This window comes from Dipodomys merriami, unplaced genomic scaffold (genome assembly GCF_024711535.1).
Source record: "Dipodomys merriami isolate MVZ:Mamm:240054 unplaced genomic scaffold, mDipMer1.0.p SCAF_60, whole genome shotgun sequence".
NCBI classification, from domain to species: domain Eukaryota; kingdom Metazoa; phylum Chordata; class Mammalia; order Rodentia; family Heteromyidae; genus Dipodomys; species Dipodomys merriami.
Window position 1 is genome coordinate 4,351,773 of NW_027206180.1, and position 14,052 is coordinate 4,365,824.

The 14,052-nt window shown below is 55.8% G+C and overlaps 1 protein-coding gene across 2 annotated transcripts; it reads left to right on the top strand.

Moving 5' to 3' along the window:
- The first annotated feature begins 1,748 nt into the window (after positions 1–1,748).
- On the top strand, positions 1,749–12,188 carry Tmem114 (transmembrane protein 114). Of its 2 annotated transcripts, none has more exons than XM_070003360.1 (4): positions 1,749–2,118; positions 2,383–2,466; positions 10,103–10,240; positions 11,208–12,188. In XM_070003360.1, exons 1-4 carry the CDS (start codon positions 1,932–1,934, stop codon positions 11,438–11,440), a joined length of 642 nt encoding a protein of 213 aa, XP_069859461.1. In that variant the 5' UTR covers positions 1,749–1,931; the 3' UTR covers positions 11,441–12,188. The 2 variants fall into 2 exon arrangements, with proteins under 2 accessions (XP_069859461.1, XP_069859462.1); XM_070003361.1 differs by having other exon boundaries at positions 2,033–2,118; positions 2,388–2,466.
- The last annotated feature ends 1,864 nt before the right edge of the window (positions 12,189–14,052 follow it).

Consider the following 14,052-nt stretch of genomic DNA (forward strand, 5'->3'; position numbering starts at 1 on the left):
TTCCTGCCTGGTCTGGCTTTGAACAGCGATCCTCAGATCTCAGCCTCCTGAGTAGCGAGGATGACAGGCATGAGCCAGTGCTCAGATCAGACTTCTTTTATTTCTTGTAATAAATGTGGCGACACTGCTGGTCTTGAAGACAATAATGACGAATGAAGGCGAAGATGGTGTTGGCATGGAAATACGCATTAGTACAGAAGGAAGAATTCTCCCTATCTGCCTATTACCATGTCCTTCAATGCTACCGACTCAATTAAAAAAAAAATCTCTTCACATCTTCCCCACCCTAGGGCTGGGCACCAGGGTCTGTCCTTCATTCTTCTATGATGGTTCCAGCCCGCTGACCTTATTGCTGCCTACCCTGCGTCCCTACATTTCTCACTACACGTTGAAGTCACCAAGAAGGGCAGTGGTGTTTGGACGTGGCCATTAGAAACGCTGGCTTCCCTACGGAAGTCCTGGTGGTGGTTCCACCTCCAATCTGGAGTCTCAGGGGTCTGCACACCTGTGTGGCGGCCCCTCTCTCAGCCTGCGTGCATCCATCCCCTCCTAGTGTTCATGTGGTTCTGTGTGTAGATGATCAGCGGCGGGGACCAGGCATGCTCATCCTTAAGATGGTGTGTGGCTCACGCCTGTCATCCTAGCTACTCACAAGGCTGAGATCTGAGGATGGTGGTTCAAAGCCAGCCCTGGCAGGAAAATACGTGAGGTTTGACTCTCCACCATAAGGGCAGTCTCAAGGAGATTTTGGTAATGGCAGCTTCCCCATGCGCCCCCCCTCCCCTCATTAGCTATCCCCTCAGATCCCAAACAAGTGTTGAGTAGTTACTCTGGGTGTCTTGTCTTTAAAACATCTGGGAGTCTGCGCTGCACCCTTGGGAAGACAAGGATTAGGTTTGGGCTGTTCCTGCCTATGGTTCTTAACAAGGACCCCTGTGCCAGGCAGGCCTGCTGGTAGAAGGCCGAAGGAGGGTTTCTTGAAGGAAGGAAAGGTTTTATGCTGGTGAAGAACATGGTGGAATTGATAAGGATATTGGTGATAATAATGAAGGGTCACGGTACTGCTGGTGGTGGTAATGGTAGTATGAGGGTAGAAGTGGTGGTGATGATGGTGGAGATGATGATGGTGATGACAGTGATTATAGTGGTGGTGATGGTGATGATGGTGGCGGTGGTGGTGATGGCGATGATGTTGATGATGAACTAGGATGGTAAGATCATCTTGCCCCATGGCTTTACAGAACTTTGGTGAAATCGAAGCTGCCGCTTCCCTCTATAGCCAACCCAGACGAACGGCTTGCGGGTGGACTGTGAAATGGGGAAGACTGTGAGCTGGGAGCCATGGAAGGGCCGGCGGATCAAAGAAGACGCCCACCGGGAAGTACGGAGCTGCAGGTGCAGGGCTGGCGGGGTTGGCTGGGGGGGGGGGGGGGGTTCGCGGATCTGGAGCACAGAGCCGGGCAAGGCGTGGGCGTGGCCTAGCTGAGCTAGGGGGCGGGGCCAGGTGCGGGTGGACTCGAGTGGGTGGAGCCATGGACCCTGATGGGCGGGGCCAGGGCTCTGGTGGGCAAGGCCAGGAACGAAAGCATGTGGAGCCCTGGGGCTGGTGGGCGGAGCTATGGGCCTTGGTGGGCGAGGCCCGGGTCAAATGGGCGGGGCCCTGGCTCTGGTGGGCGGGGCCCTGGCTCTGGTGGGCGGGGCCAGGGCTGGGAGCAGGCTTGAAGGCGGCAGCGGCCGGCCGGCACAGGTGGTCGGCAGGTGGAGGCGGTGTGTCCGAGCGAGGGGGAGCCACGTGCGTCCCGGGGCTCTGTCGAGGGCGTGCGATCGGAGCCGGGCCGGGGTTCCAGAGTTGCACCGGGCGTCCGGAGGTGGAGCCGGGCGCTGCGGGCGGCGGCGGCGGCGGCGGCGGCGGCCGTGTCCCGGGCTCAGCCATGCGGGTGCACCTGGGCGCGCTGGCGGGCGCGGCGGCGGTGACCGGGGCGCTCAGCTTCGTGCTGCTGGCCACCGCCATCGGCACGGACTTCTGGTACATCATCGACACCGAGCGGCTGGAGAGCGAGGACCGCGGGCGGCTCGAGCCCCTGAGCTCCCACTCGGGCCTCTGGCGGACCTGCCGGGGTGAGCACGCCGCGCGCGCGCGGGGCCCGGCGCCGGGGAGCCTGTGGCTTGCGCCCCGTCCGGGCCCCAGACGCAGCATCGAGGGGTGCAGAGGGAGGGTGAGCCCGGCGGGGGGGGGTACCCGGGCCCGGCCCCCACTCCTCCCCCGGCTCTCGGGTGGGGCGATCGCGGACCCCAGGCGATCGCGGGCCCCAGGCGATCGCGGGCCCCAGGCGATCGCGGGCCCCAGGCGATCGCGGGCCGTTGACTCCCCGTCCTGTCCAGTGCAGACCCCAGCGTGCACACCGCTGATGAACCCCTTCTGGCCAGGGAACGTGACGGTCAGCGACTCCAGCCGACAGCTCCTCAGTGAGTCCTGGGAGGGAGGGCCCTGGTGGGGGCCGCGGACCCCGTCCTCCTGGAGCGCTCCTCCCTGCAGAGGGGGGGGCACGGGGGTGACCTCCGACCCCGGGGCAGGGGAGCCGAGGGGTGTGGGGTTAAGTCTGGAGATGGGAGAGGGAGCAAAGGAGGGAGGGAGGCCTGCCCTGCTCCGCCTGTCATGTGTGGTTTAGAATTCACTCAACCAATAGCTGTCAGACGGATGCATCGCAGACCAACCTGGGGGGGGGGGAGATTCACCCTGGCAGGAGACCCTGGGTGTCAGTTTTGCGGCCACCGTGGTGAGGAGCAAGTGGGTTCCTCTTCCATCAAACTGCATTCATGCCGGGATGGGGGTTCCCCAACCCAGTGCCTGGCACCCAGCATGGATGCGAGAACCAAGCAGAGGGGTTGCGTACTTGGGTGTGGAAAATGCTTTCTTTCAGTGAAGCAACTGCACACAGGGAGAGAAGGCCTTCCTTTTTTTGGCCAGTCCTGGGGCTTGAACTCGGGGCCTGGGCGCTGTCCCTCAGCTCTTCAGCTCAAGGCAAGTGCTCCACCATTTGAGCCACAGCACCACTTCTGGTTTTCTGGGGGTTTATTGGAGATAAGCGTCTCACGGACTTTCCTGCCCTGGGCTGGCTTTGAACCAGGATCCTCAGATCTCAGCCTCCTGAGTAGCTAGGATGACAGGTATAAGCCACTGGTGCCCAGCCCACTTCAGGCTTTTTCTGTGTATGTTGTACTAAGGAAAGTCCTGTGGTAGGCTGGGAAATACATAGCAGCTGGCTCAGGAAATGAAAACAAAACAAAATTAATAAACCCGTGGGTCTGTCAATTTCTCTTTCTGTTGTTGTCTGTCAACTTCACTTTCTGTTGTGGTGGAAGATTGAACTCAGGGGCCAAACAGATGCCCGGCAGATGCTCTGTCATTTGAGTTACGCCCTGCCGCCCTCTTGTTTATATTTTATCTTTGAGATAGGGTCTCCTTAACTTTGCCCCCTCCCCCCCATTGGTGGCCTGGGTCTCATGATTTTCCTGCCTTCACCTCCCTTGTAACTGGGATTACAGGTGTGTGCTACAGTGCCCAGACCATTTGCCAATTCCTGTATGTATACTTCTTGGTGGCCCATGTCAAGCTGTTAACATGGGGGTACCTGGTTCTCAAAATTTCTAGCATCTTAACTGGCTCTTGTGAGTGGAGAGGCTCAGCTTCTGACAAGTAGAATGAGATGTCAGAACCATGCGGCTAGGATTCCATGAAGGGTAATGAAAATGTGCCGAAGGAAAGTAGAGCTCATGGTGCCCCTACCTTGTTGATGGAGCTTGGCGGAAGAACACGGATCTTCACAGTTGGTACCTAGGCATCGGTCACTCTCCCCCAACCAACCATCCCTGACTCTTCTAGCTGTAGTCAACCCATGACCCTTTGCCAGGCTTGGTACTGGCATTCAGCCACCCCCCAGTTACCACTGAGCTGACTTTTAGTTGAGGACAGAGTCCTTCTATGTGGCTCACGCTGGCCTGAATGTAGTCCCAGGCTGGCCTTGAACTCATAATCTTCCTGGGATTCCAGGCACGGCCACTCTACACTCGGCTGCCTGGCTTGATTTTGAAATGTGCTTCTGTACCCTCTGGGCTGTTCCAGAATGTTGACACGTGTGCAGAAGAATTGCGCGTTGGCTCTCCATTTGTAGGTCTAAGCCCCCCAGTTCGCTGGGTGGTGGTGACCATGGTCTTGCGCCTCTCTGAGCCTTGTCTCCAGAATGGAGACGTGGGCAGAATGGAGGTGGCTGCCGCCCCTTCTTCTGAGGTTATTTTGGGGGCGAAAGGCGAGAGTAGCTTTCATGAGCCTCACATAGCCGGAGTGGGAGCGGATGCGATCAGCAGCACATTATCCTTGAAGCAGGGCGAGCTGCCCCTTCCGATCTGGGGCTCCTTGCAAATCACCCCTGGAAAGAGATTTTTTTTCCCCTTGCCCAGAATTGCTTCCACCTCCTCCAAATCAATTTCTGAATTTGGTTCAAGCTCTTGCATTAGGTAAAGACGTTTCATTCTGGCTGCAGAATCCAGGGAGGAGAAAACATGTTCATTAGCCCTTTAGATCATTGGGGGGGAGGGGGGGACAAGAGCAGGGGATTATGGGTGGAGATTTTTTTTTTCTTTTCTTCCAAGAAAACTCTAGCGGACAGACCACCTCGGTGCCCCGTAGTGTGCCATGATCTCCCTCGGACTAAGGGCTCTAGGCAAACCTTTCACCCAACCCTCCTTTCTGGTGCTCCACCAGCTCATAGCCTGAAGGTGGGCCTGTGCATTGCGTCCAAGTCCATTTGTACCCTCATTCTCACCCGCGTCAACCAGGGTACAGGTGGAGGTTTCCTCCAATCTGCACTGTGGGTGGGGGTTTTGTTTCCTGGACCAGAATGACTCTTGATGGCTGGGAGGTCACCAAGCAGGGCAGGATGACCCTAGAGAGCCAGGGACCCACCAGGCCAGCCGGGAACCTTTGGTGACAAGTGCACTGGGGCTGGTGGCATGGCTGAGCTGTCCTTCCTGTGCGAGATGAGGTGGGGGGGGGAATCACAAGATTGGGTTTCTGATCTTTCTGGGTAACTGGGCTGCAGCAGCCGTGTGGAAAATTAAAACCAGCCCTCCCATGATGCTGGGAGAGCGTGGAGAGCGGAGGTGGTGTGTGTGTGTGGGGGGGTCAGGCACCGAGATGGGGAACTGGGCGGTAGGTATGGAGGGGAGGCAGGGGTGAGGGAGGGAGGGAGGGAGGGAGGTGTAGGCCCGTGGGTCTTTATGGTTTGGCCTATGTGTTAAATGCTTGGCCCCAGCTGATGGCTCTATGCGGATGACCGTTACCTTATCAATGGGTCAATCCATTGATGAGTTCATAGCCAATGGGATGTAGAAGTGGAACTTTGGCTGGAGGCCAAAGGAAGTGTGCTTTCTTTCTTTTTCTTTTGGCCAGTCCTGGAGCTTGAACTCAGGGCCTGGGCACTGTCCTTGGGCTTCTTTTGCTCAAGGCTAGCACTCTACCACTTGAGCCACAGCACCACTTCTGGCTTTTTCTGTGTATGTGGAACTGAAGAATCGAACCCAGGGCTTGATGCAAGCTAGGCGAGCACTCTACCACTGAGCCACCTTCCCAGTCAGGAAATGTGCCTTTGAAAGAACATCTCATCCTCAGAGCCTTCTTTCCCCCTTCCCTTTCCCTCCCCTCCCATCTCCACCCCTCTCCTCTCTGCTTCCTGGCTGCCCCAAGTAAGCAGCTTTCCACCGTCACTTCCCTCTGCCCTGTGTCTTCTTTGCCCCAGGTGTAAAAGCAATGGAGCCGGAGACAGCAGTAAAAACAGAAACCCAAGGCAAACCCTCCGTGCTTTGGATAGAGACATTTCTATGCATGTGTCCATTCTAAGGAATATGTATGTCATCTGTAAAAAGAATCTATGGTGTGAGCAGCATCCTGGCTTGTCTCGAGTGGTCCTGCACACGTCCACCTGGTCCAGGTAGACATTTAATGCCTGTGGGTGGTTGATGCTCCAAAGGGTTGTGGTTTGGAACGGTAAGATATGGCGTGTTCCCTCCATACACACAGATACGTGTTCAGCGTGGATGTGGGGTCGCAGCTCTGCTGAATATCACTTTGGGTATGTCTGGAGTTTGGATGCAGGGTGTGGCACCTGCTAGGCAGATGTTCTGCCTTCAGCCACATCTGTCGACTTGATGAAATCCTAGGTACTCGGCGCTCAGTTCTTCTTGATTTGGTGATGAGGCTCAGAGTGCTTCGGTAGTTGGTTCAAACCACCCAGCAATTGGACATCTCAGCCTGAGACTCAGATTGAAGGGGTCTCCCAACCCCTTCCCGTTCCCCGCCCCCTCCCCATGACGTAGTAACCCTCTCCCAAACATGTCAGCCTCTTGGGACATATTATCACCTCCTCACCCTGAAAGGGAGCCTCCTCTCCATGCACGTTTGGGGGCGCGTGGATGGAGACAGGCGTGAGTAGGACCAGGGTGCGTTTCCAAGTAGAAAAAGCCCCCCACACCCCTGCAGAATCGCTATTCATGTTCCAAGACCACAGCCCTGAAAAAGAACACCGAATAACAAAGAATGAGGCGTGTGCACCTGACACGCAGCCAAGCCGGATTCCAGCAGGAGGTTTTACAACCTTCCCAGGGGGAGCCTGTGCTCACCCCAACATTTAATTGAACATGCGCCGCGCCAGCTTGCAGCGCCTGGGGTCTCCAGGGCTGAGACGCCTCCAGGAAATCTTATTAATTTCTACACAAGCAATGATTTCATCTCTTGGCCACAGCCTGCGTTTGGGGGGGGGTGGTGATGAGGGAAGATGGAGGGAGATGCTGAGCTGGGGGGTGGAGAGTTTGCCCCCCACATTGCAAGTCCCCATCCCAGGGATCTCCTTAGGAAGAAAGGAAGGAGGGGGGGACGGACTCAGACAGCCCCACCCCCCGGGGATTGCTCCTCTGCCAGCCCTGGGAGGAGTTGGGGATCTCTTCCGTGGCTTGCCAAGGTCATGAGGGTACCTTGTGGGGGTGCTGAAGACAAAGTCATGTATTCACATGACTCTCATCCTCAGCATGTAAATTACTGGGGTTTCTTCTTCCTCTTTTCCCTCCTCTTCCTCCTCCACCTCCTCTTCTCCCTCCTTCTCCTTCTTCCTCCTCTTTCTCCTCCTCCATCTCCTGCCTCTTCTCTTTCCTCCCTCTCCTCCTCCTCTTCCTTCTTCAGCCCCTTTTCTTTTCCTTCTCTGTATCCTCTTCTTCCTCCTCCTCTTTTTCCATCGTCCTCCCCCTCCTCTTACGCCTTTTCATCTCCCTCCTCTTCCTCTTCCTCCCCTTCCTCTGCCTCTTCTTCACTTTGAACTCTGGAGCTTCTACCCCGGCTCAGAGGGCTGGAGTCAGCCCTCTGCATCCAGGTGTTTTGCAGACAGGATCTTGTGACTTTGCCTGGTCTGACCTTGGCTCTCGTTCCTCCTGTCTCGGCCTCCCATGCAGCTAGGATTTCAGGCATGCACGCATGCCCAGATTCCTCTCTTCTAACACATCCACCTGGATTCTATTATCTGGCTCTGCCCTGTGATATCACCTAATCCCAGCCACCCCAAAGGTCCCATCCAAACAATTGCCACATTAAGTTTCTATTTTGTTTTTGTTGGTTGTGGGGCTTGAACTCAGGGCCTGGGTGCTGTCCCTGAGCTCTTTCACACAAGGCTAGCTCTCTACCACTTTGAGACCCAGCTCCACTTCCAGTTTTCTGGTGGTTCACTGGAGATAAGAGTCTCATGGACTTTCTGGGCTGGCTTTGAACCATGATCCTCAGATCTCAGCCTCCTGAGTCGCTAGGATGACAAGCATGAGCCACCAGTGCCTGGCAGTTTCCTTATTTTTAAAAATGCCTCACAGTGGGGATTGGACGCCAATGTGTGAGTCCCTCTGGGACACGTTGGTGCCACATCCACACCTAGCTGTAGAGCCAGGACCACGATACTGAACATCCCACCTGCTGTCCAGATTCATTTGTCCCTGTTTTCCCAGAAACTGCCATATTTTTCTGCCTTATAGCCACACAATATAGCTCAAGATCCATCCATCCATCCATCCATCCATCCATCCATCCATCCATCCATCCATCTACTTATTCACCCATTCACCCATTCACACATCTTTCTACCCACCCATCCATCCATCTATCACCCACCCATCTATCCATCCACCCATCTATCCATCCATTCACCCATCTATCCACCCACAAATTCACTCATCTATCCATTCATTCATCCACCCATCTATCCATCCATCTGTCCACCCATCCACCCACCCACCTACACATCTATCTATCTATTCATCCATCCATCCATCCATCCACCCATCCACTTATTCACCCATTCACCCATCCACACATCTTTACACCCATCCATCCCTCCCTCCATCCATCCATCACCCACCCATCTATCCATCCATTCACCCATCTATCCATCCACACATTCACTCATCCACCCATCTACCCATCCATCTGTCCACCCACCCACCCAGCCACCTACCCATCCATCCATCCATCCATCCATCCATCCACCCATCCATCCAACTGAAGGTCCACAAATAACCAATTGGCTACTCACTATATTTCAAGATCTCGGACAGAAGCCTGGGGAAACGACAGTTCATGAGGAGACAGCCCCCCTCTTGAGGAACTCCTGGCCTGGGAGGTAAGACAGGTGACAGATACCTTCAGTGTCAGGAGACCAGCACAGGGACTTAGGGGCATTGAGAGGCCACAGTGGTGGCACCCAGCTGGGTGGACATGGCATGCACAGACCCTTTCCAGGAGAAACGAAGGTTTGGTTAGCCTTGAAGGAGGAGAAGAGAGCATCCATTCTCATGTTTATCCTGCTGCCACGAGGACTTAAAAAGGCTCAGCGTCTACAGCTCATGCTAAACACCCTGCAAATACTTGGCAAATGAGTGTGTAGGGAAAAAGTGGCGCCACAGCCCCTCCTCTGTGTGTGTGTTTGTTAGCAGGACGCGCAGAGGCAGCGTGAGGTCTGGGACTTCCTTCCACCCATCCCTATGACCACTCTGAGCTTCCTGTAACCCAGGGAGGATCTGCTTCCTGGGTCAACCAGAAAGCTTCCGTGTGTGGCGCCCCCTTGTGCTGACAAATACATTCCTGTGTCGTGCAGTGGTCTGGTAGGCAGCCCAGGTGACAGGGTGGATGCTGTCCCAAATGCCGCACTGGCCCTGGGGGGTGAGGGGCTGTGTGTGTGTGTGTGTGTGTGTGTGTGTGTGTGTGTGTGTGTGTGTGTGTGTGTGTGTATTTAGGGCCTGGGCATTGTTCTTGAGCTTTTTTGTTCACAGCTGGCATTCTGCTCCTTGAGCCACAACTACATTTCTGGATTTTTATTTTTTAGTCCTGGGGCTTGAACTCAGGGCCTGGGCACTGTCCCTGAGCTTCTTTTTGCTCAAGGCTAGTGCTCTACCACTTGAGCCACAGCATCTCTTTTGGCTTTTCCTGTGAATGTGGTACTGAGGAATGGAACCCAGGGCTTCATGCATGCTAGGCGAGCGCTCTACCATGAAAGCCACCTTCCCAGCCCAACTTCTGGCTTTTTTTTTTTTTTTTTTTTGTAGTTAATTGGAAATAGAGTCTCACAGACTTTTCTGTTGGGCTGGCTTCGAACCTCCATCCTCAGATCTCAGCCCCTGAGTAGCTAGCATCACAGGTGTGAGCCACCAGCCCCTGGCTTATCCCTGCTACTTCCAATGATCACAAAAGTAATTAGAGAGCTGGGCACCGGCGGCTCTCGCCTGACATCCTAGCGAAGGAGGCTGAGATCTGAGGATTGTGATTCAAAGCCAGCCTGGACACCGTGAGACTCTTATCTCCAATAAACCACCAGAAAACTGGAAGTGGTGCTGTGGCTCAAGTGGTAGAGCGCTTGCCTTGAGCTGAAGAGCTGAGGGACAGCGCCCAGGCCCAGAGTTCAAGCCCCACCACCACCACCACCAGAAGTAATCAGAGTGTGGCCCCTCGTCGTGTATAAGGCCTGTGCTCTTTGACGCGTTTGTGTCTGTTGTCTGTCTGTCTGTCTCCCTCCCCCAGCCATGCACGGGACTTTCGTCATCCTGCTGCCGCTCAGCCTGATCCTGATGGTTTTTGGTGGGATGATGGGTTTCCTGAGCTTCCTGCTCCGCGCCTACCTCCTCCTGCTGCTCTCCGGGATGCTCTTCCTCTTTGGAGGTATGTCCGCCCTGCGGGCCCCATGCTCCCACACCGGGTGCGTGCTGTCCATGAATTCCCCCCCGCCCCCGGGACTCAGTTTCTCCATCTGCGATATGATCTGGCAAAGGCACAGGAGGACTAAGTTGTTCAGCAACTCCCAGGGCACCTGCAATTCTCCTGCCTGCCAGCCATTCGGATGAGCACCTGGGAAACAGGAAAGACCCCACATAGACAGACAGACAGACAGACACCCACTCCCATCTCACTAAGACCAGGAATCTGAACCAGCCAGACTCACAGCTACAGAGAAGGCAGCCACGGGTGCTTAGAGGGGGTGTGTGTGTGTTAGTTACCGTCCAGATGCTATGGTCACAGGGTGTGCAATTTAGCCAGGCGTGTGATCCCAGTGCTCAGGAGGCTGAGCTCAGGTTGGAGGCTGACGGGGTAACATAGCAAGACCCCCATCTCCAACCAACCCTCCAACCACAACACATGCACACCACGACCAATGCGCGGGAACAGGGTAGACGCTGGCTGGGTGAGTTTGGTTTGTTTGGCTGGCCAGAGGCTCTGGGAATGGGGTGTGTGTGTGGTGTGTGTGTGCATGTGTGTGTCCAGCCCTAGTGGGCAGCTCAAGGACAGCGCCCAGGCCCTGAGTTCAAACCCCAGGCCCGACACACATACACACATGAGACGCCCCCCCCCTACAGATGCCCCCCACATGGAACCTCTGGGGAGGGGGTTCAGCAGACTTCATATTTATTATATATTAGAGCTGAAGTGGCTCCAGAATTTTCTGGACCAGCCAGGTGCATGGTGCAGGGGGTGGCCGGGAGGGGCCCAGAGGGGCCGGGAGGTCAGAGGTCACACAGCCCTGTTCTAGTCTGCCCGGGGCCCCGCCCTGAGGGCTCTGGTGCCGGTCCCTCCTGGAGTCCCACCAGGGGCCGGCCCCAGCGTCCTCCCTCACTGGGCCCGTTGCCCACAGCGCTGGTGACCCTGGCCGGGATGAGTGTGTACATTGCCTACTCTGCGGCCGCCTTCCGCGCCGCGCGGTGCCTGCTGCAGGAGCAGGCGCTGCTGGACCGCGTGGACATCCGCTTCGGCTGGTCGCTGGCCCTGGGCTGGGTCAGCTTCGCCTCCCAGCTGCTCACCGGGGCGGCTTTCCTGGCGGCCGCGCGCGCGCTCGGTCCGCGGCCCGGGCAGGACCAGCCCATCTGAGCCGCCCCCGGGAAGAAGAGGCCGAGGCCGGGGCCCGCGGCCTCCCCCAGGACAAGGGCCTGGCCTAGGAGCGCTGGCTGCCACCTCTCCCTCCTCAGAGGCTCAGGAGGGCCCTGGGGACAGAGCTGGGCCCCGCGGGGCTGTCTTCCTGATGTTGGGTCTGCGCAGTGTGCTGTGTGCATGTGTGTGTGTGCACAGGTGTGCATTCATGTGCCCGTGTGTGTGTGCAAATGTGCATCCATCCATCCACATGTGTGCATGCTTGTGCCCATGTGTGCAAATAAGCATCCATCCATGTGTGTGCATGCTTGTGCCCATGTGTGTGCAAATGTGCATCCACCCATGAGTGTGCATGCTTGTGTCCATGTGTGTAGAGATGCATCCATCCATGTGTGTGCATGCTTGTGCCCATGTGTGTGCAAATGTGCATTCATCCATGTGTGTGCCTGCTTGTGCCCATGTGTGTGTGCAAATGTGCATCCATCCATGCGTGTGCATGCTTGTGTCCATGTGTGTAGAGATGCATCATCCACATGTGTGCATGTTTGTGCCCATGTGTGTGTGCAAATGTGCATCCATCCATGCGTGTGCATGCTTGTGCCCATGCATGTGCGTGTGTGTACATCGATGTCAATGTATGTGCCTGTGCTTGCGTCTGTGTGGGTCAGAAGAGGCCAAGGGACTGTGGAACTCACAACACCGGAAATCAATAACAACAACTTGATCAGTCACCTGTCTGGAAGGTCACTGCCCCTAACTCAGCGTCTCCTCTGGATTTGTTCTCTTGCATTGGAGGATCAGAGAGGCTGGGTGGTGGGTGCTGGAGGCGCAGCCACAAACTAGGCCACGCCTTACTGCAAGGGCAGCAGTCCATCCCCTAGGAGCTGCTCTGAGGCTGCTGGGGCCCTGGACTTCCTCTGTGGGGGAGGGAAGGGGGAGGGGGGGCCGGGGTGGGGGCGGGAGTGGGGGTGGTGGGGTGGGGGTCCTGCCCTTAGGTGTGGTGCTAAGGCCCCCAGAGACAAAGATATGCCCCGCCTTGCTGTTCCTGGGTGGGTTGGGCCCTTGCATCCCTCCAGGCCCCAGGACGCCCCCTGGGGGTGGGTGGGGAGAGCGGGAGTGGTGTGAGGAGGCGGGAAGAACCCCAGAGGGCCGTGATGGACAGCTGCTGGGCTGTCTGGCTAGGGCCCAGGCTCTTGTCTGTGGGCCAGTGTCCCAGGCCGGGGGGATGGCCGCTTCCAGGGCCATTCAGGGGGGTTGCTGTGACCCTGTTCCTGTCCAGCAGACACCAGATGTGGGGAGACTCCGGGTCTTGGGCCTGGGTCGCAGAGGACACCACGGGGCTAACTTGGCGCCTGCACATTGGAGGTATCAGCAGTCAGTCTGTGACTGACTGGAAGTGTACGGAGCCAGGGAGGGGCGGCCACTGCAGGATCCCGGCCCTGCTGGCTGAGCTGCTGGACCACAGAGGAGCGAGAGGCCTGTGAAGCGCACAGCAGCCCTGTGACAACCACGGAGATAAGCCATGCCCAGAAGCGATGGGGAAACTGAGGCACACGCAGCATACATGAAAACCAGGGGTGAGGAGCAAAGAGACGCACCTGGGAACTGACCCGGGAACCACCTGCTCCTGAGACAATTCTTCTCTCCTGCCAACACCTGCTCCGTGGGCCCAGGGGGAGAGGGGTGGCTCACAGGTCTCCTGTGGGGGTCAAGTGGTAGGTTCGAGGCCAGGGAAACTACAAGAGGCCTGTGCAAAAGGAAGTTGTGGTCTTTGCTGCCACCTGCTGGTCACACACTGGAACTGCGCCAGCTCTCCAGTGAGTCGTGGCATTGGATTCTGTCTGGCTTCTGGTTACAGTGCATGGATTTCTTCAATCTCCGGTGTTTGCATAGCAGCCAGATCCCAGAGGATCTGGGATAGATAATGGCTGGTTGTCTGGATTTGTTGTGGTAGATTCTCAGCCAGAGTTCTACATATTTGTTTTCTTTTTGTAATTTTATGTTGCAGTGCTGGGCTTCACAGGTGCTAGGTAAACACGGGACACCTGGGCTCTACCCCCAGCTCTAGAGCTTCTATTTATTATTAATTAATTGATGTTGGTGGTCGTGAGGATTGACTCAGGGCCTCTCTGCTTGCCAGACAAGCACTCTTACCACTTGAGCCACGACCCTGGCCTATTTTGCTTTAGTTTGTTTTTCAGATAGGGTATCACACTTTTACCCTGGCTGATCTCAGACCACGATCCTCTTATCTGTGGCATTGGGTTGCATGCATGGATTACAGGCAAGCGCCAACACGTGCTCTATTGTCTGTCCGTTTGAGTTTCTTTGGTAAATGTAGAGCCATTGCACAAAGGGGAAAGGTTTGTTTCTCTTTGCGCACATTCATGCCCAACACATATTAATTCTTGACCAATATTTTGTGGAGTTTTTTTGTTGTTTGCAGTATTCATAAAAATAAGAAAACAGGGGCAGGAAATTGGAAAAGCAAACAAAATCATAATGAAGGGAGAAGAAAATGAAATCAGAAAAGGTCAAAAAAAAAAAAAAAAGGAGAATGTCATTGGGATTCAGCATACCATTTAACTTGGAGCTTCCTAGCAGTCTAGGAA

Excerpts from the sequence above, each read along its gene's own strand:
- Tmem114 (XM_070003360.1), top strand. The coding sequence starts at position 1,932 with ATGCGGGTGCACCTGGGCGCGCTGGCGGGCGCGGCGGCGGTGACCGGG. Across the intron at positions 2,467-10,102 it reads CTCCAGCCGACAGCTCCTCA|CCATGCACGGGACTTTCGTC; the intron begins GTGAGTCCTGGG and ends TCCCTCCCCCAG. Across the intron at positions 10,241-11,207 it reads GATGCTCTTCCTCTTTGGAG|CGCTGGTGACCCTGGCCGGG; the intron begins GTATGTCCGCCC and ends CGTTGCCCACAG.